This window comes from Juglans microcarpa x Juglans regia, chromosome 4D (assembly GCF_004785595.1).
Source record: "Juglans microcarpa x Juglans regia isolate MS1-56 chromosome 4D, Jm3101_v1.0, whole genome shotgun sequence".
Lineage (NCBI taxonomy): Eukaryota > Viridiplantae > Streptophyta > Magnoliopsida > Fagales > Juglandaceae > Juglans > Juglans microcarpa x Juglans regia.
Genome location: NC_054600.1, coordinates 30,767,893 through 30,789,945, shown reverse-complemented (window position 1 = coordinate 30,789,945; position 22,053 = coordinate 30,767,893). Strand labels below are relative to the sequence as shown.

At 35.8% G+C, this 22,053-nt stretch overlaps 2 protein-coding genes, 1 long non-coding RNA gene and 1 pseudogene across 4 annotated transcripts; all 4 read right to left on the bottom strand.

The window, feature by feature from the left end:
* Positions 1-1,825: 1,825 nt before the first annotated feature.
* Positions 1,826-3,193, bottom strand: LOC121260956. Its single transcript, XR_005939809.1, has 2 exons — positions 2,221-3,193; positions 1,826-1,986 (listed from the first exon to the last, which is right to left on the bottom strand). It is a non-coding gene; the product is annotated as an uncharacterized LOC121260956 (long non-coding RNA).
* Positions 3,194-5,627: 2,434 nt separating this feature from the next.
* On the bottom strand, positions 5,628-7,022 carry LOC121260955 (zinc finger CCCH domain-containing protein 54). Its single transcript, XM_041163060.1, has 3 exons — positions 6,641-7,022; positions 5,852-6,598; positions 5,628-5,821 (listed from the first exon to the last, which is right to left on the bottom strand). The coding sequence occupies exon 2, from the start codon at positions 6,587-6,589 to the stop codon at positions 5,864-5,866; it is 726 nt and encodes a 241-aa protein (XP_041018994.1). The 5' UTR covers positions 6,590-6,598; positions 6,641-7,022; the 3' UTR covers positions 5,628-5,821; positions 5,852-5,863.
* Positions 7,023-8,942: 1,920 nt separating this feature from the next.
* Positions 8,943-20,988, bottom strand: LOC121260952 (polycomb group protein EMBRYONIC FLOWER 2-like). Of its 2 annotated transcripts, XM_041163057.1 has the most exons (21): positions 20,579-20,988; positions 20,430-20,485; positions 19,408-19,522; positions 19,083-19,242; positions 18,925-18,993; positions 18,055-18,194; positions 17,865-17,927; positions 17,571-17,692; positions 16,545-16,609; positions 14,905-14,957; positions 14,731-14,784; positions 14,590-14,649; positions 14,388-14,434; positions 14,145-14,266; positions 12,820-12,858; positions 12,605-12,743; positions 12,376-12,424; positions 12,175-12,258; positions 11,466-11,545; positions 10,923-11,012; positions 8,943-9,309 (listed from the first exon to the last, which is right to left on the bottom strand). In XM_041163057.1, the coding sequence occupies exons 1-21, from the start codon at positions 20,702-20,704 to the stop codon at positions 9,189-9,191; spliced, it is 1,854 nt and encodes a 617-aa protein (XP_041018991.1). In that variant the 5' UTR covers positions 20,705-20,988; the 3' UTR covers positions 8,943-9,188. The 2 variants fall into 2 exon arrangements, with proteins under 2 accessions (XP_041018991.1, XP_041018992.1); XM_041163058.1 differs by lacking the exon at positions 12,820-12,858 and having other exon boundaries at positions 20,579-20,985.
* On the bottom strand, positions 11,702-11,816 carry LOC121261733 (annotated as a pseudogene).
* Positions 20,989-22,053: the final 1,065 nt, after the last annotated feature.

The following is a 22,053-nucleotide window of genomic DNA, read 5'->3' as shown; positions in this document are numbered from 1 at the left end:
TTTTATTATCAATTAAGACAAAAACGACTGTAGTTTACTGTTACATATATATAGCTAGAGAGAGAGAGATCTAAAAGAAAACAATATTAGAGGTGGTAAAATGAAAAGAAAAAATGAAGGAAATTAAGATGCTCTTGCATTATGGAAATGATAGTCCTTTTTTATTTGAGCAATCAATAATAATAATAATAATAATAATAATAGTAATAATCTTAAAGGGCTTCCATTTTTGTTTGCTTAAAGTGATAATTGTCGAGAGATAGATTTTGAGTATTCATTTATGGTTTTTGTAGAGAATTACTTAAAATTATTTTTCTCAATATTGAAAGAAGCAAAACAGATAAATAAAAAAGAAAGCAAATTAAAGAAACTTTTTTAAGATTAGGAAAATGAAAACTTAAGAAGAGCGAAAACGGATAAAGGTAGGTGATACTAGGGGTGAGTACCGACTTAAGTGGAGTCAGATTTAGGAAAATTCGACTCTAACTACGACTTTTTTGGAGTTCAAATTCAAAATCCGATTCCAACTCTCACTAGTGTAGGCTTCAATCCGACTCCGACTCAAATTTATTAGAGTGGAGTTAGATTTGAGCTTTCAGTTTTAGGCTTTTTTTACCTTCATATTTAACTTATTTTTTTAAAAAAAAATTATGGGCTTTTAAATTTCAAATTTTATAAAAAATTTAAAACTAAAACTAAATCATTCACTGTTAATTTATTTCTATATTAATATCTAATTTTTTTTATACTAGACTTATACAATAATTTCTAATTATATGTTATCATACTATAGTATTACATATTATTTTTAGTGTCTAATTACATGTTATTGTATTATACTAGTGTCTAACTTATTTTTACACTAGACTTATTTCTAGTGTCTAATTACATATTATTATACTTTAGTAAATTAGTATTATATAATTTACTTATTATGCTAGACTTATTAGTTATTTCTATACTAGTGTATAATTTATTTCTCACTACAATAAATCTCATTTTTTCTCGAGAATGATTGTGGTCGGAAAAAGTGTAGATTTCTTGGAAAACGATCTGTTTCCCACCAATTTGTGTGGTGGGAGACCTGTGGCATAAAACTGCTGGGGAAAAATTCTTTTTTTTACCAAACCACAAGTTCATGGGAAAAGCTTTTGAACTACCGTGGTGGTTAAAATCTTTTTTCTTCCTACAAATAAGGTTTCATTTGGTATGATGTGGTGAGAAATAACACAATTTTCTATGACAAGAGATTGAGGCAAAAAGTATTTACCTTGGAAAAAAATTATTTTCCCATAAAATAATTTACTGGGAAATATATATTTTCCACACAATATTTCATCAGAAATACTTATTTACAAAGAAATATTATCGCGGGAAATAATCACTTCTGACAAAAAAAATAGTATTTGCCACGAGTTACATTCATGGCAAACGCTAAGAGATTTTAGAAAACAAAAATTGTAAAATACAAAAATGAGACTGAACCAAAAATAATCAAAACAAATAGTCTAATATAGGATAAAATAAATATATCCAAATCTTATTGATCCAAATTTACATTTATAATAATTTAAAAAAAAACATGTAAAATTGTGCTAACATAAAAATTTCTGATTAGAACCAAAGATAGGAAATTGTCCATATAATTTATACACATACACCACACAACCAAAAAACTTTATAAGTTATAATTCATGGCTCTACAAAAGCACAATCATACAATCCATTCAAGCTTTATAAGATCAACATACAATCCATTCAAAGTACTCATTTGTTTTTACAAGCTTCATCTATACCCTATGCATTTAATATACACAAATTTGTCTATTAAACCAACATCATCGTCATACTTTACAAACTCCCTACAACTCCAAAACACTTCAAAACAATTCATCACTATCAAGTTCAGCCTTTACCAGATTTGAAGCGTATTTCAAAATATTATCGCTTGAGCAAATATACTGTTGTAAAGTCATAGCTTTGGTTCTAACTTGTCAATGGCACAGTAACCTCTAATTAGAGACTTCTCACAGTAACTAGATTACTAAATATAATTTTAATAAGTAAATTCATATATTCATTGATTCATTTATAATTGAATATCTAAATAATAAAAGGTAGCAAAGGAGCAAAGAAATTAGGTAGAATATCTAAAAGAATTATGCCAGAAAACTTATTAACTATAATTATAGGGAATAGTAATGGAGAATCAGAAAGCACCTCAAATGATGATGTTTTCAGTTTTAGAGTCAACGTTCGCCCTGAAAGACCTTTATACATGTCAACGGATAACATATATGCAAGATCACCTGCAAACATAACCTTCACAAGGATTACTTTTCAAAGAAAAATCCAATAAATTTTCCACATAGTTTGTTTTACCCCATTTGCCATGTAGGTTAGCTGTACATTCTGCAAAACTTGTATTGACACATAAAATTGTAATAATTTTAGCTTTGAACACAACTAGATGCCAGTCAACATTATTTTAAGAGAAACATGAGTATTTGCCATTTGGGACTTGGGAAAACAAATGAATCTTGGGTAAGCTGCACTCAACCCAACCTCATTACCAGAATCTTTGAGTACTTAGATGTGTTTTCTGCTCATAAAATTGGTTATGCAAGGTTCTAGAGTGACACATCCCAACCTAAACTAAGCTAATTGGGTGCAGATTTTGTTACAAAGCAAATATAAATATATGTTCATTAGGCGCGAGAAAAATAAAAAGAAGAGAGGAGAAAAGCGGGACCACTTACATAATTTCTGGTGAAGTAAGGCCTCGACCACTTACCAAAAACATACAGCATGCTTGCTGCCCAAAGGAATTTTAATTCATTTATCATTTAAGCCCAACCTAAATCCATCACACAATCCATTGTTCATGCATAAATACACTCTACATATTCAAATCTGTCAAATTCTTAGACCTCATGGTCCTCATATAAATTCTAATCTATAAATTTGTTAAATTATTGTGACACTTTATCCTCCAAAACCCACCCTACTCCAGATATTCCACATTAGACCCCAATGATGTGATAATAAGTTGCAAGTTATGTAACCAAATAAGAATTTTGTCAAAATTTGATTTAAAAAAAAAGAAATCTAAGAAACGGCATAGTTAGACACAATAACATTGCACAATCAATTGAACTGGGCAGACCACATGACTACAACCTCACAACTAAATGTCATAGAATAAAAAAATTGAACATTAATTCTATACCTCAAGCTCATCTAACTCCCAATCAATTGCACAGAAAATCTGCAAGGACAAAAATAGAAGAATTTCTAAACATTATTGTACGTCACTTTCTTGCACCTTTCTGCCTTCCTTACTCTAGTTTCTGTTAGGATAGATAAGTTTGAGCTTCCCTGGAATGTACATATAACAATCAAGTTAGTATACATGAAAAACTTCAAATCCTTTCAAAAATCTTACATAGCATAAATCCAAGGCAAACAAGGCATGGAGCTAATTTACTTACGGCACTCCTTATCAGCACAATTATTTAAGGCAGTACAAAAGCACAACAATTGGTTTGAGAAGCAAAGAAGTGTACACCTTCAATTTTCACTTATGAAAACACAAGATAATCAATCCCCCATCCCCAAAAGAAAATAAACAGAACTAACAGAAGTTGCAAAATAGAGAAACCCTGTGAGGTCGCTTTCATCTCCTCGGCTCTCTTTTCATCCACGACTAGCCCAAAACCATTTTCAGAGCAGACTCAAAACCATGTGAGGTGCAATTTAGTTGAAAACATTTGAAATAGTAAATTTACATAGATACAAATTTGCCTAAGCCCTCAACACCACACCATACACGTCTATATACACTAAAATAATGCACTTGAGACACAAAAGTAGGATTTTTACCATGTATAAGAGCTGGACATCGAAGGAGGCATGCAGGAGGTGCTCCTGCGTCCATGGGTTGCTCATGATGGTGCTGCATCTTGGTTGGAGGCGGAGATGGTGGCTCATGGCGACGGGGAATACCACTGTAATAAGACAACCGTGGGGGGGGTGTGCGTTGGAGACCCGTGAGAGAGACCGTGCGAGGGAGAGAGATGCGGGAGCTAGGGTGAAGCAACAGTTGGTGACTGGCGGAACCTTAGGGCGGCTGAGGGAGGCGATGGCCATGGCTGGAAGAGGTGGAGGGACATAGATCTGCTGCGATCCGAGTGGAAGAGGGAGAGAAAGAGAGTCGGCGAGAGGGCGAGGGGGAAGACCCACGGTGGCTTGACGACAAGAGGAGCCGTTCGCGGTGGCGCAGCAAGGAGGAGAGGCTGGACATTTGACAGTTGCGGAGAGAGAGAGAGAGAGAGAGAGAGAGTGAGAGTCGCATGAGTGTTTTGGGGGGGGGAAGAATGGGGATTTAATTTTATTAGTATTTGAGGCAGCTTTTTATCGCCGCAAATACTAAGAACGCATAATTAAAAAGGTTGGTCTATTTGTGGTGACAAAAAGTCGCCCAAAAAAATACTAAAATTGTCGCAAAAACTCATTACCCACGAGGGCAATTTAAATTTAGTAAGAGTATTTGCAGCGAGAAAATGTCACCGCAAAAAATTGATAACCTTGTGGCAAGAACTAATAACCTACGAAAGAAACTTTTTGGTAAGTTTATTTGCGGCGATTTTTAATCGCCGCAAAATGTGTTTATTTCGTGGGAAAAAATTGTTTTCTCACAAAGTTTTACTTGCCAACAATATCTCGTGACAAAAGGCTTGTCTTTTTTCCTACGAACATTTTTCATGTTAAAAAAATACTATTTGCCATGATTATGTATCTTGGAAAAAGAATTCGTGGGAAAAATCTATATTTCTTGTAGTGTCTATACAAGACTTATACTATAATGTCTAATTACAAGTTATTATACTTTAGTAAATTCATATGTGTTAATAACTTATTATACTATACTTATTTAAATACTGCTAGTGACTAACTTATTTATGTACTTGATTTTGTATGGTAGTAATACTATGATGTTTGTATATACTAAATTACTATTAATCTATTTATATTATAGTATAAGTATATTATTGTATAATAATTAGCTCATACTTATATATTATCGAATTTAACTATATAAGTTCTAGTTATATAACTATATAAATATATTATAAATATATATTTTTATAACATATGTACAATATCGAAATCAAATTCAGAGTTAGTCAGAGTCGGAGGAAAAAAGTCGGAACATAAAATGGGAGTCCGTCTAGCGAAACCTCCAACTCCGACTAAGAAATTAAAAATAAATTTGACTCTAATTCCGTTTTGCCAGAGCTGAAGTGAAGCCGGATTCAAAATCGTATTTCCTAATTTTTGCTGAGCCCTAGGTGATAGGGGAGAGAATTTAATATTGCAAAGGTTTTGCGTTTGGTACGTAATTGGCTCCATTATTGATCAAGAAGTCCACGTGAGAGATTCAGTCAAATCGCAGTTTAGAAATGAATTGTTAGCGTTGTGCCCCATATATATGATCATCTAGCCATGCATTTCATTTTTTGCTTTTGTTTTCCCTTCCAGTTAGTATTGATTAAGACTAGATCATGAAAAAATAGTAATAATTTGAAGGCGAAAAATAGAAAAAAATAAATACTGCAAAATTCACATTCTTTCAAAGGCTTTTAGATAATCTTGATGCTGACATTATTTACCCAAATGGAGTCCTCAAATTAAGATAGGCAGTAAACAAAAACAATCTTTACTTAAACGTAATTACGCATATTTACCCGCAAAAACATATATCATGTTTCTCAAGAATCGACACACATATATGTCTCATCTTCTCAAATGCAGCACACACACACACACACACACACACACACATATATATATATATATATATTTACTGCAACAGCTCTGAAATCCAACCGAGATGAGGCAAATCCGAATCTGGTAATTCCCAGCAATTAGAAGTAGAGCTCCTCTGATCCCCTGCCTCCTCGCAATCCCTAATCTTCAAGCCCCTCAATGTTTTCAAAAACTCCGAAACACCATCAAAACAATTACTCTCATTCTTCTTCCTCGTCAACTGTTCCGGCACCGGTGGTACTGATGATATGGCTCTCTCATTTCCATTTGATCTATCCCCACCGTTATTTCGTGCCCGGTAAGCGTAATGGAACTTGTATTTGGTCTCCGATCGCAGTTGCTCGGGCGTGTGGGCGAAAAAACATACCTTACGTTGGCAATATTTGCCGGCATTGCATGCACGCGTGCGGTACCTTGCGGGGTGCAGCCAGTACTCGAAAACTCCGTGCGCAAACTCACAGGCATCGCCCTTAGGGCATTTCCCGTTCATGCGGAAGGCGGGGCAGGCGATGGCCGAGTAGTTGAATTTACTTGGGTCCCGGCGCTGGGCCTTTTCGCCTCGGTGCGCGTAGGGGCACTCGGTCCAGTCGTGGCTTCGCACTCTCGGGCATCGCTTGATCTTAAAGGCGTACATGCGGAACTCATCTGAGCCAAACACGGCGTTGTCAATGTGGTCAGAATTGAACTCTGAAGGAGTGACGACTTGGGGAAACTGCTGCTCGGAGAAATCGTAGAAACCGGGATTGATGCCATTCAACATTTTTTATGGTTGGATAAGATTTTAGAAAGGGAAAGAGAGAACTTATCCAAACTGCACTCGTACATGCACAAGGTTTTACGGTTTCAAAGGAAATAGAAAAATCAAGTGCCAAATTTTCTTTATACAAATCGAGAATGCATGACAATGGGATGTGCGTGTGTGTGTCACAAATTCCAAGAAATTAAGATTGAAAAGAAAATTCAACTCCAGGATGCATTGGGTTGAAGAAATCCGAACACTTCAGGGGCTTGAGGGATGCAAACAATCTGTTAAGCTTTAATCTCTTCATAATACCTCTGGCTTATTGGTTCGAAGATAAATATTGTTTTTGTGATTGCAAATATGGGAAGCAGAGAGCAGATCCATTAAGCATGCCAGAGAAATCTAAGAGGCAAGCTAGGCTGTTAAGAGGAAGCATTGAAGTGAATTAGGAAGGTAAGGGAAAGGGTACGTGCATTTATAGCGAACAAGAACTGAACTCTGCTAGAGTTAAAAGCTAACCATTATGAGTTACAATTGAGGTCCACAAATGGACCTTTCGTCTAACGGCAACGGACGTCTGCTGGGGTTCCCCTTAATGGGCATGACATTGGCATGCATGCTTTCTTTGCCACCGGGAAGACATTGGTTAACACAATCTGCCAGTTGTGAGCCCATGAAGAGGCAGCTTGGCCATTTCATGTTGGCCATTGTTGCAACTTGCAGAGCGAAAGATGCTTAACTTTGCAATTAACTCCCCATGTGGTAGAATATAATTAATTGGAGATCTCTTGATGAAATCAAGATTTTATGACCTAAGATCTATGAATTTGCTAAAGCACCCTCACCAGAATCTACACTACTTTCTCATAATTACTAATTGGCATTATTTTGCCCATTAATGAAACTGGAGATCATGAAACAAAGAAAATGTGGTGACGTACTAAAGATTGCCGATCGCAGGGGTTTAACGGACGTCTAGATGAGACCACAGTAAACAAAAACCCAGAATCGACGTTGTATCGACTCCGGCCCCCACACCACAGAGAACAAATTTTGCTAAAATGGCAAACGCATGGCAATCCACACGTGGAAATGATAAGTGACCCGACCCATATTTACGACAAAAGTAGTGAGAGATTCTCGCATTCACGTGTCAGAGGATCAAATACCCGAGCTGGAACAGTTTTGAGTTACTCTCCCTGCTCTTATTGAGAGGTGTCCTTCGGTTTGGCAAGCGTTAATTTCTTCTCTTCTCTGTGGTTCCGTTCGTTCACAAAACAACAAAAGCAAACAAAACGGACGCCTCCCTTCGCTTGTTGGTTCTATATATGTGAGAAAAAAAAAAAAAGAGTTGGTGCAAAGCTTTTAACAAAATCGAGATACATAAACCTTTATCTTCATTGGATTATTTTCTTTTCTAAAACCCATCTCCGAGTCGTACGTGTTGTCTTCTTGGCACCAAAAATCTATACAACTTGAAATTGAGGTTAGCATTGATTAGTCTGTATAGATCTATAGCCGGTTACACGATTGAAGAAGAGAGGTTCCAACCGAAGTCCACTCTCATGAACGAAAAAAGTAATCAAAAGTCAGCTTCCCTTCTCAAATTGGGATTTTTTTTTTTTTTTTTTTGAGTTTTAAAGTATGAAAAATACTATTTATTTAATTATTATCCTTTCCTCATATTTTAATTTGGTATTAAATGATTAGGTGAAAAATAAAAACAAAAAAGTCTAATTTCATGCTTGCTGATTATTACTCAGCGGTATGGGGTCTGGGTGTGCTGTTGCTTGCAAGGAATCTGCGTGGCTTACTCCCAAGCCGCAACCCACGGGGTGACAAGTGCCCCCTGCGGCCTGACCAATCTGAAGGTAAAAATAAAATAAAATACACCAAGTGATTACGTTACAATAAACTCACAAGTGATATGATCTGGTGTAATATATTAAATTGTAAAATTAATTTTATTGTAATCCATATCTAACGAATAATATAAAATCATGTCATTTTATAAATTTACTTTTGTTCCTATAACACTTCTAAAAAATAAAAATAAAAGGCTGGCCTGCAAGACTTTAATCATTTTCTAATTTCTATCCCATTTGAGGCTAAAACTAGTAGAGCATGATTCCTTGGACGATTCATGCAATTACTCTAACGAAGTGCCTAGAACTCGTGACCTGAAAATAGTGAGAAATATCAAAGTGGAACTCCTCATTATAGATATAAAACTATTGGCGGAATTTATAAAATATAAAATATAACAAATCCAAATTACACATCAATTAACAACAGAAGAACAATTTCGTGAAAAAGGGAATAGGATTACATGAATAACCCAAAAGTCTTGCGAAGATGTGAAATTCCAATCTTGCACAATGGAACAAAATTTTTATTCCTCTATAATTCAAATTATACAAAATACATATTTTTTTTTTCTGGTCGGATACAAGGTGTGCTGAGACACAGACGGGTAGAAACTTGGGGCCCAAAAATGAAAATAAAGATGCCGCAAATGTAGTGATCGAGATTGATACATGAGTGACGAATTATGTCATCTTGGCCCATACCTTTGCTGACTCAGAAAATAATAAAAAAGAAAAAAAAAATCACCTCTTTAGGTTTTAGGATATGAATCCTGGCTTTGGCATTGTTCAAGAGTAACATTACAATTGTTCATGGTGCGCGCATCAAGGAGACCGTGATTCCATAGCTTGATCATAAATAATCTCCAACACCTGTCAAGCCATAAGCATATTAATACTCCAGACCGTTTTATCAATTACAAGTTATGAGCAAATCGATGGCTTCTATTGAATATGAGTACTACCACCTTATAGTCTTCCAACCAACCAGATGACATTAGAAGTCAGGAGAGCAACTTTACCAAAATTATAGAGCAAGAAATTGTAATGATAAACAGATAATCAAAGATTTGGGCCCAAGGCAACATGTCAAACATCGTAATCCAATTACTAATAAAACTCGGGCATTGCCCACAAAAGTAGAGGTGAGCTAGTAAACACAAACATGGTTGCGAAGGAAGGAGGCCCAAACACAGGAAACTCGAGTCTTTAAATATCAAATCCAATTCTTGACATCCAACAGTTCACTTTTTCAGTGTTCTTTTTCTTTTTTGCTTTTCTTTTCTTTTTTTCCTTTCCTTTTCATTCTATTCCACCTTCAAACCTTTAAACTCCCAAAAGCAGCGTTACTGGAAACAGCTAATCTGTTTAGTAATTTCTTTTTCTGCATTGGTGCAAAGCATCTGCGGGGAGCTGGTGGCAAGAGTGGAGGCACAAGAGCATGGCCTGGAAAGTACTGTCACTAATATCTAAAAACCGTTAGTCTTAACCTTTAGATGTGCCCACTGTCATTTAAGTAAAAAGCCCTCTCCCCCATCCCCTCTCCCCCTATTTCATTCAACTGTCAAAGGTAGCTGAGTCCCAGAGCATGGAGGTTCTGTAATGTGACTCCTAAAAGCAATCCCCAATTAAATTTAAATAAGCCAATGCTGACAATATATAAACTTGATGTTCTTATACAAAATTTCTAACTGACTCAACGCACTCAAATCTGTTTATGAACAGTTTCATGTTATCATAAAGCAGCATGGAGCAGAAGAGAGATTAGTTTCAAACCTTTCCAATCAATAAAGAAAATGAAGACTGAAATTAACAGGCATAATGTCACACTTATATGATGTGCATACATACAAAGCAAGTGCACAACGATAAACACCGTCCACACATATATCCTAGCCAGGTCGTGTGGCACATTTTCAATTTGGCTTGCTATAAGGTGTTCTGACCACTGTTTTGAATTTCGTACCGTACCGGCCGGTAAGGCCGAAATTTTCTATACCGGCCGCTGGGCCGGTACAGGTACCCTACACGTTTCGTACCGGCCCAAATACCGGCCGATACCGGTCATACCGGCCTCAATTTCGGCCTGTACCGACCTATATTTCGGCCGGTACCGGCTGATATTTCGGCCTTCAATTATTATTATTATTTTTTTTTTCATTTTTTCAAACTACAAGCTTATTTTTTGACCTCCAATTCAGACTAGGCTATTTATAATTTATATATATTTATATATATAATTTATTCATATATCGACTATCCCGAAACGGTACTGGTACCGAAATATTTCGTTCTAGTGCCTTGACGGTACGGCTTCCAGTACGGTATTCAAAACATTGGTTCTGACTGCATTCTATATTCATCAAATAATTGGGGATTGGATGAGACTTTAAGGGCAGAGTTACACGGAAGCCGGGAAATTAGACTTTAAGGGATGCATTGGAATGAACATACCCACAATACAGAATCAAATGAAAACAGCTTACCAAATCAGGGCAGGGTTACGGACCAGGTCAGGTCCATGCAAGCTCGAAAAGGCCTCACATGCCCAAGGAATATGACCATCTGCTAGCACCCTGACATTACCAAATATAGAGTATTTCAAAGAACAAGCCTCAAATGAATAAGATCAATTCAGAGAGACAGGCATGAACCATGCATCATATATCCTTATTAAATGTGCCATGAAATCAAACCGCATTCAAATTGATGCATACACCCCCATTCTAATTTTCGTCCTAGCCTAGTGAGAAGTACTCAAAGCAATTTTCCATATAAAATAAAAGTATTGAACATAGGTTGCATTCGTGATTCAGACATCCGTATTATGTTTGGTTTTCCAAACATCACTAAACGGCAACTAATGGCTTCAGGCTTCATTCAGTTAGGTTGATTTGAACAATTACACAGAACCCAGATACAATCACCCTTTCAGCCAATTCAGACAGGCATGGCTAATGAGAGAAAGTCAATTGTAAAGCTTAAATAAATAAATAAATAAATAAATTTGAAACAAGAAAGAAGATTACCGTTGCTTCCTCACAAAAGAGTTCCACATATGCATCATTAGCTTCTCATCCTTCGTCACATCAACAAAATCATCAAGCATCTGCGACATGATAAGAGTGTATCAATGCTATTATTGATAGAGAACAAAACACCACCAAGTAAACAAAGTCAAAGATGTTTATTAAACTGAAGGTGCTTACCCATATTATCCAACCAAGGCCAATTTTTTATTTTTTTATAACAATGAAAGTAACAAATGTGGACGAGCAACAATCAAATCACCAATTAAAAAAGATGACGACAGAAACAATATCTGGGCCATTGACTTTACCAAGGCGCAAATTATATTCAGCAAACTGACCATGGACTCAACCAAGACTGGACCAAGAAATTTTTTTAATCATTCTTACCTACTAATGGATACCTAAAAGGAGGAACTGCTAATAAGAAGCAAAGAATGTGAACACTTGTCCACATGCATTTGAAGAGTCAACAATATGAAATTTAGTACAATTATAACAATTGACAATTTCCTGTAATGGGCCCTAATTATGACCCTTGTAATTGATACTTCTTAAAGGTTACCTAAAAAGTACCCTTCAATGCCTTAGCTAGCTATTAACTATTTTGTAACTTAAACATTACTCTTCAACCTGAAATTTATTTTTCAAGCAAAAAGAAACAACTCTGAGAAAACAACAAAAAAAGTCATGAAATCACTAAGCATACCCTCCGATCTTCAAAGTCTGCAACATCGTCATCAACTTCATCTTCACTATCTCGATCTGATAATACTTGCTCTGGTGCCATTGGCTACAAGCACAAGATAATAATATCTATTCTCAGATATATTGATTCGTATATTTTGAGCAGAAGTATCCAAAACAAAATATCATGTTGTTGAAAAAATATACAACTTGAACTTGACACCTGTGCTCTATGTGAGTGGAAGAACTGTCGCTTCCGCAGCAGGGCACAGCTGAAATGATTGGAAAATAATTATAATGATATGCATTTAAGATGATGGAATTTATAATTTATAAAAACTTGTATCCTTCCAAATAAAAATAAGAATATGCCAAACCATGGGGTGGGGGTGAGAGAGAAAGAGGGGGGGGGGGGGGGGGGGGGGGGGGGGGGGGGGGGGGAACAGACATACTTTCTAGGATCAGATCGTTCAATAGATAACTTTCTTGTCTTTGCAAACTGTAGCACGGTAGGGGCTGCAAGATTATTCCCAGGTATTGATTGAACACAATCAGGATCAACATGTGATTGTGGTGTGGCACTTAAAACCCCTGCAACACCAAAGTCAGACAACAAATTTTAAACACTCTTCGGCACTAAGAATGGCATTCTGCAAATCATTCCCACCTGAGAAACGGGCCTTATCACCTTTGCTAGAATGAGCATCTGGAATTAAAAAAAAAAAATCATTGTACATATATAAAATCCATGGGAATGGGTGAACAGGAAAAAAAAGATAAGAATGCAAGAGTCTATCTGGTCCAAGAATCCTTCACAGTATCTGCAGATATCTAAAACTACGAGCTGCTGGAGATATCTTGTAGGCTGATGCCTTAGAAAGCCTGCAACAATAGGTTCACCCCACCTTTTCCATATATCTTCAACAGGTGGCACAAAGCTAGATAGTTTTCAACAATTCAGTCCTATTTTGAGATGGTCTTTTGAAACAAAGCTTGGTAGGGCAACTGAAGGTCATTTCACAAGTTCCAAACCTACTCCAGGAGGTCATTTTGCAAAAATGTAAGTGCAATCTGCAGATTACACGTTGCATAACATGTTCATCCCACCCCTGATCCCTCCCTACGCACAATTTTAATGTGAAAGGAAACTTGGGGCAATGCAGTTTCACAGTTAGGAATGCATGCATATGTGCACACAAGTTTATCACATTCTAAAAGAGGCTCACACTATTAAGGTTTACTAATAAATTTGACACCACCACTCTCATTGCAGTTCCACATTCAAGTCACCCACTTTATCATAGGGCTGGTGATTTACAAGAGACATGTCATGCACTAGCCTTAAGGAGCTGGTAGACCATCATGGTTTCAATTTGCTGGATTGCTTCAGCACAATCATTTTTTTTTTTTATCAGTTGTTAGGAGTCACTTGTCTGTCAGGTGGGAAATTCTAGGTTTATTGTATTTTCCAGCCACAAGAAAGAAGAGAGAGGTTTTGAAATTCTTCTCGATCTACGATCCTGTAAACAGTGAGAAAAGAGAAACGACACCACTTTGAAGGGGTGGATAAATGGATTGCATGAAAATTCATCTCTTCAATCAGGACTTCCCTACTAGGACACTCTAGGTAGACTCCGGACGTAAGTCGCGTAATAATTAAGAGGCGAGTATTTTTAGGTAAAATATCAATTCCTTTTGTTTCTCTTCTGATTCCTTCGTGCTCATTCTCTACAATCTTACTCCTTTATCTTTTTCGGGGGCAATAATTTGAACCAAAATTCAAAAACACCAAGGAATTTCTATGCTACAAGTATTATTGGCCCATTAACAATCTGTTGTCAAGTGACATCTTCAGAATAAGCAAGAGGTGGAGAATAAGGCCACAGGTCCAATCTACTATGAAGCACGAGTTGTGTTGAGAAGCTCATTCAAAAGAACTGATTAGAAGATCTGTTGAGGCTGCTGATACAGATAAAAGTAAAGAACACATACCATCAGCCTTGTCTAGAAGCTCACAGACTTCTGATGGCAACTGTGACTCCAAGGCGAGTGGATGTACATGCTTTGCACTTTGAACTAGGTTCTTTGGTCTTCTGCGTCTAAGTGGCTTTGAGCTGGATAGAGAAATGAGCCCTCACACTAATTCTAAGGAATTGATTATGTATATGAACTTAAATGGAACAAAACCAAAGAAGCTTATTAGGTCACACTATGGAAAAAGAAGAGAGAACTTACCAAAAGAAGAAAGTTTGTTGCTTAGGATCAACACCATCTGCAACAACCTGAGGAGAACAAACTTGGATATAAATTCCAGACACGGAATATCAATGACACAAAAGCAAAATGCTGTACACACAATAATACTAGACTGTTAATGACAACCAAAGTACAATAAAGAATCATCACAAAGTAATTTTCAGGATAGAGTTATTGTCACCTCAGATCTCCACGTTTCAGTTTTTACAGACACATTTACAGCTTGATACTCTTCAGTCACCTGTAATACATCCATGTTTTAGTAGTTATGCTTCACCAAATTTTAATAATCAGAATGACAAGAATTTTGAAGATTACCAACCCAAAACTCAAAGTTGAAGAGATCATGTGATGAACACAAGTGAAATCTGAGACCCTACAGAAAAGATTTCAAAACTTATAAGCATCAACATGCAAAAGCATGCATACTATCTGTTCATTTTCATATGAAATGAACTATGAAGAGATCAGAAAACGAACAAGGAAAGAGATTTACCTTAAAGCTAGAGCATTTTATCAAGCAGAATGGGCATGTAAAGTCTTCAGTTACTGCAAGTTCATGAATTAACCAGGTTACAGCTCAAAAATCACAACCATGCATTAATGGGGAAAAAGCATACATCATACAGAACTATTTTTTTATAAGTTAAAATTTTATTAATAGCAATCTAGGGGAAGCCCAAATACAGGACTTATACAATAGAAGACACCTAGTTAGGGAAAAAACTATTCGGAAGGATTAAAAAAAGCAGGGAAAAAATGGAAGAGGAATTTCCATTAGCATCAATATCTACTATATTCTTACAAGTAAATGGAATGCAAAATGAGAAAACCCTTATTCTTTTATGAATGTCTAACTGATAAACCTCATCTAAAACCAAGTTATCATCGAGGAGTTGCCACAAGTTACCAAACTAGTATACTGGCTAGAGCTAATCAAAAACCTAACAAGTTGATAAGAAGATGGACCATATACATGAAGTTGACAGCAATCAAGGGGAATCATAAAGCACCAAGAATCTGTTGATTAACCCTTTATTTTCTTTCTTTCCTTTATCATTACTATGAAGCCCTGAAATCAACCCCCCAGCCCCCAAGCACCCAGAATCCATTCTTCTTTTCTGATGGCATGCCTTCACCACTTTGAACAATGATACAAAAACAGGTATGTTCTATCATATACTAGCCCTGATGGAACTCGAACAAGTGCAAACCCACTTGTCCATCAGTAACTAAACATCCAATTGCGATGTTATCATTTCTCCATCTCTTAACAGTGGAAATAATTTGCCATCTCCTACTATACCTTGACTACATCTGCAATTAGAAAGTGTCTTCTTTAATATATTATCAATTGGGAACTAACAGGAAAAATGACTTCTGTTCATTGTTGTTTAGAAAGAGTTAATTATCCAAGTGCTTCATCTAGACCCTCAACTACTCAAACGGATCGCTTCTAATGTGACAGTTGCCCTTGGACACATCTTGCATTTGGAATGGGATTTTTCCTGCACTATTTCAAACTCTCAATTACCTATTCCACCTCCATGGACTTATCTTTTCCTCCAATTACTATGCTTCCAGAATCCCATCAACAGCTTTTGTTCCCCTTTAATAAAGGTATAATGGAAAGGGCAGTCCATCTTATGTCTACTCAAAATGGAGGAGGAAGTGAGAGCTTAGCAGGTTCACATTATTAATCCATTTCCTAATAGCGCTTTTTTCTAGAGAATTGGTAACTGACACTAGTTTAGCTTTCACAGGAAATAATATAGCCATGAAATGCTCAGTATAAAACATAAGATATAAATTGATACCACTTAAAAATTCAGAGGACAAGAATGCACTCGCTGAGTTAATGATATGAAGCTACAATAAGTTGTCATGCCTAATTCTAAGAGAAAACTAACATAAGTAATCAGTTACATTCATGCTTCTCTCTATTTCTTTCCTTGCACCCTTATGAATTTCAACAGGTTGCCAAAGCAATAACAAATTATCAATGCCACTAGGTGTGTGAAAATAATCCAACAAAGGGGGGACGGCCCCCTGTGCAGGGGAAAGGAGATAGAGAACAAATTGAAAGGGTAAAAAACTACAGATTAACCAGAAAGAAAAAAGAGAAATCCACATCACCTTCTGTTCTCTGCAACTTATTTTTGTAGTATCGATAATTAAAAACGACATTTCCTGCCCTTAGCCTGGATATCACAATCAGCCAATTTTTTTTTTTTTCATAAATTGACATGGGAAAACAAAGAATATGCCAGGCCAATGTTTTTAGTGGACCATGTTAAACAATAAGCATGCCAAATGCACATATTCGAATCTTCCAAATAAACAGCAAGACACATGATAAAACTAAAACTTTGAATATTATTGACCAAGTTACAGACTCAATCCACTTGGGGTAGTTTTTGATAATCTACAGTGAACATGTAACAACATTCTTGAATCAATGCTTGTTTGCATTCATTTAAGATTGGAACGGCTGAAAAAATTCAACAAAGAAAAATATGTGCAGTATACCAATTCTAGAAGACTATTAGTTTTAATAAAAATGAAGATTTCTAAATTCCAACCCTAACAGCATCTATGAAGCACAAGGAGTTGTGAATATATAAACATGTGCAGGGATAATCAACGATGTGGGGCTGCCTGATCAAGATAAAGAGACCCTCATCCTTTCTCACTTAAGATTCTGTATTTATCCTCCATCTAAACATTCAATAGTTAAAGATCCTGTATAACAGAGGTTAAAAAATTTTAAGATATTTTTGAAAAAAGCTAAAATATGAATTAAGTGACCATTTTCATTTAAGAAAACAACATAATTACTGGCTCATACAGACAACATTATTCACCGTTCAATCATTAGAAAATCTATAAATTGATGTGCTCAACAATTTGATCAAAATCTATGGTTGGTAGATTAATTTGAATTATATGGATCTGCATATCATCCCATTCTTGTATTAAAAAATGGGAAGGTATTAATCTTGATGTGACAATGCATATAATATATTTTCTATACCATTCATGTGGCTGAATTTGTGTTACCTATTGTCTCTATTTGCGAATGTCTTCATACATACATACATACCTACCTACCTATACATGAAATACACACACACACACGAGAGAGAGAGAGATGAAGAGTACCGAATAATATGAGACAATGATGAAGAAGGAATGTCACTACACATGTATGAATTATAAGGAGATTTCTCCTTCGCCCCAATCTCTTCTGCAGAAATGATGACTTGCACTTGCTGTGATGTACCCTTAGGCAACCGGGAAAAAAAAAGTAACAGATATTATAAAAAACAGGACCTTGCAGAGCAATGAGAAAATATATATCGAATAGTAGAAAGAAAAAGGAACAGGAAAAAAAAAAAAGAAATGATACTCATTTTTTTTCCAACCTAACAAGGAAATGTTAAATGTGGAAAATACCAGAGTTTCAGAATTATATGGAAGTTGAATTGAGATGCATCTGTCCTCATTCAAACAACTCAGCTGAGTAAAGTAAAAATAAATTTATTAGAATATGAAAATATTCCCAAGGCATATTTAAACAGCTAATTAGCACATCTAGGCTAGAAACAAGAGAAAAAAAGAGTTAGTAGGCATATATAAGACATACCTTTAAGAAGCAAGAATGCATGTTTACAGTTGAAATTATCTCAGCCCTCTGGCCCAAGATGAAGTTAGGAGAATTCTCCCACGACAAGTAAAGTGATTCGAATGGTATCTTGCCCCATAAACAGTATCCTCCAGCAGTTACTGTCAAGTGAAAACAAAACAAAACCAAACCAGCAACATTCTTATGCTGAGGTACACCTAAAATCGTTTCATACTCTATGGATCATGGGTTGAAAATGCATTAAATAATTAATTTAAATATTATAAAAAGGTCTCATTATCTATTAGCTCTAACATAAGATTGTGCTCTATGAAATGTTTTCTTTGCAACCTTTGGGTGATCTTAAGTTACATTTTTCAGAGGTAGTTATTTACTTTCATTTAGGAAGTTTAATATTGATGCAATAAAATGCAATCTTGTACAAAAATATCAAAAAAATGCAATCTCCTACAAATAAAACACATTTAGCATGAGTAAAGCCCTAGGGGTTGGCTCAAGTGGTAAAGGCCTTGGTCTTGGTAGTATGCTCCCTCCAGGTCTAAGGTTCGAATCCTCTAGGGTGCAAACAATTTCTAGGGACCATCGGACTGGGAGAACTTTCCCTTGAATTACCCGAGGTGCACTTGCGGAAAACTCCTTGTCAAGGGCTTGTACACCCCCGGGATTAGTTGGGGGACTTTGTTCTCGAGCACCCGTTGCCAATAAAAAAAAAATAGCGTGAGTAAAGCAGATGCAATGAATCAAATTAGAAAAACACATGATTGTTAGATATTGATTAGGAAAAAAAAGAAAGACAATGACTCATGAATTGTTAAAACGTAGCGAAGTATTTTATATACAACAGAGTACAGAAACTACTATGTATCTTACACGGAAAAGAAGTCACATCCAAAAATCCCTTGGTTAAATCGATTCCAGGCAAAGGGTTTTCGGCCCCAACTGCAAGAAAATAATGTGACCAAATATTGCAGTGAGAATCACACTTCAATCCCTCCGCATCATTCAGTTTATACATTATTATTGCATACCCCAGCTGACAAGCAAGATGGCAAGTGAACCAGATTTGGCCTCCAGTGCTAGCTTATTAATCTCAGGAAGAATAATATTGGCTTGAATTTGAGTACTCCCACCTACTCCGATAGGATTGTTCAAGATGAATGCTCGACTAAAGCGGTATACAGCTGAATCCTTTTTTTATGGGGAAGAGGAATTAAAAATAATTCCAACAAAACAATTTAGAGGGTAGAATAAATAGAAGATTATCATCAACAGATGCTAGCGAAGTTAGAATAATGTTCAATAAGATATATATTGATTAATATTAGCCTAAGAATGAATCATATGCATTCTTACCTCAGCATCTGCAACATCAGAAACTAGTCTCGCTAAGAAAATACACAGGGGAAACAGTTTTTGAGTTTGTAAACTTTCATTCGCAGTCCCCGGTAAAGAAATTTTCATTTGTATTCTACATGATCAACCAACAGGAACAAGTGAGTGCCACGAATTGATTTGTAGGATGAGGACAGACTAAAGCAGAAAAGCCCACATCCTTATTCAAACGATATCCGTTCAGTGTCATGAAATTTAATGGAATTCAAATAATGATGCAGGGGAAAAAAGATGAATAGCAAAATGCCAGTACCATCATCTATGTTCATCATATGCTTAATGGAATTACTCTCTACTAAAAGTTCAACAACAATAGCACGAATGAAAGGTCTCTGCAAAAGTTGCTCAAGTTCAATAAATTTAGCAATAAACGTCATGAAAACAAATAGAATTCAACAACACGAGTAAAGCAGGAGGAAGATGATTAACTAAAACGTGAAATGTTTAACTAAACTGTAATTTGCACGGATGAATTTTTTCCTCTCTTAAACACTAGAAAAACAATATATTTAAAAAAATGTTATTCTTTATCTTGAAAGTTCTCATCTCTAGTCATATGTATCATATTCTTTTCATTTAAAAGTTAACTATTAAAGCGACTCAAGATATGCCACGACAGTCGGTGTTATTGAATATGAAAAAATATATGATGAAGACTAAGATATCTCTATCATTCACAATTGGCGAGTTTAAATTCAAGAAATACAGATTATTTTGCCCTAGAAAGCAATTACCCGACTTTTTCATGCAACAGATGCTGATCCGCAGCTCAATCTAACTTCTACGTTAGAACGAGCACATGAAAAAGTGTTCTTAAGAACCAAGATCCAAACAAAAAGTTCAGAATAAGCTTTAAACTTATGGGGAGGAAATAAAACAAAATTTACAGAAAAGAGCAATACTGTGAGGAAAATGTAGCATCCGAGTACGAATGGAAAATAAAATGCAGACTTCAAATAAAATGCAGACTTCAAACAATATACCTCTTTCTATTTTTTGCCTCTATTTTGTAGTGCAAACATCTTTGAAGAAATGACGGCTACACAAGCAAAAGCAATGTGTAGAGTTAGAAATGCAGAGGCGGAAATGAAGACAAAAGAAGGAGAATTTGAATGGATTATCGGGGGACTACGTTTCTGATGGCACGGCGCTGAAGAATGTTGTAGAGTTCTACGGGCTTGCAGTAAACGGAGAGGCTCTCTTCCGCGGCGACTTCCTCTTCGGCCGACATACGCACACGGGAATCTTGACGGCACATAGCTTCCGCAATTCTAAACAGGAATTGAGCTTCGTAGCTCTCAGGAAGCTCAGAAAATCAGCAGGGATTCATTATAATAGATAAAGGGGTCGCAGACCAACCAGGAGCGGTACGATCTGAAGAGGTGGGGGTTCCAGAAAGTCTTCAAAAGGCAGGGCAGTCATGAAGAAGTAACTGGTAAGTACGTTGTAACGATGGATTTTGGGCCAGATTTTGACTCGAGAGTTGCTCCTCCATTTTCTTTTTCTTTTTCTTATTCTTTTTCTTTTGTTCTAATAATATTTTTTCCTTTTTCTTAAGGGGATACCGGCCTGCGTTGTACTACTACTTGGCTGAATTTGGAATACAAGGCCTTGCGAGGACGACTTGATTGGTCTGGCAGTTGTTGCGCATATGGCAATCATACGACTCGAGTTGGGCAGCGCCTTGTGGGTCTTTTCTTGATAAGTTTTTTGGAACAAAATCAGTTTCAGTCAAACAAGTGCAAAAAGAATAGATATTTTTTCATATATATATATATATATATATATTATATGTAGAGAGAGAGAGAGAGAGTATTTACGAAGAAATATAATCTAGACTTAGGTTCCGATAAAAATTTGTTTCATCTCATATCAACATCTGAATACTATTTAAACATAAAAAATTTTCAATTTCTTTTTCATACTTTTTAATATAATAATTATTCATCATTACAATTTTTTCAAATTTTCATATAAAATATAAAAAATAATTAATTTTTTCAAATTAAAAAATAAAAATAATATTAATATATTTTATTCTAATAACATTTTATTTTTATAATATTTTTATTCAATTTTTTCTCTCATTTCTTAAAACTCAATAAAAATTTTGACTCAAATTATTTCACTACTATTCACAAATTATCTAACTATTATTCATAAATTTTTTATTTCACTGTCCAAAACGAGGGCTCAAATCCCGGCTATACAAACAAATTAGCGTAATTAGAAGTAAAAGAGGCTTGAATCTCTCTCTCTTTGGATTGATATCTTTCAATGTGAATCTTCCTATGGACCATTGGTAAACGAGGAAGAATTAAAAGAGCAAAAAGTGGAAATGGAAAATGGGAAGAGGAAGAAATTCAAATAAATGTCTTTTTTTTTTTATGTATTTAGAAGGTATTTTGGGAAATAATCTTGCGCTATTTCCAAATGCATATTCGAGCCTTTCATTTGAAGCTTTCTTCTGTCCGAAGTGTCGAGCCATTTATGATTAGTTTGCCCGTCTTTCCAGCCCAAGTAGTTATCCCTCTCTGCCCCGGGGGCCCAGCTAAACTTTTCTACTCATGATGCTGTAATTATACATCAGTCTAGCATTCCTTGACA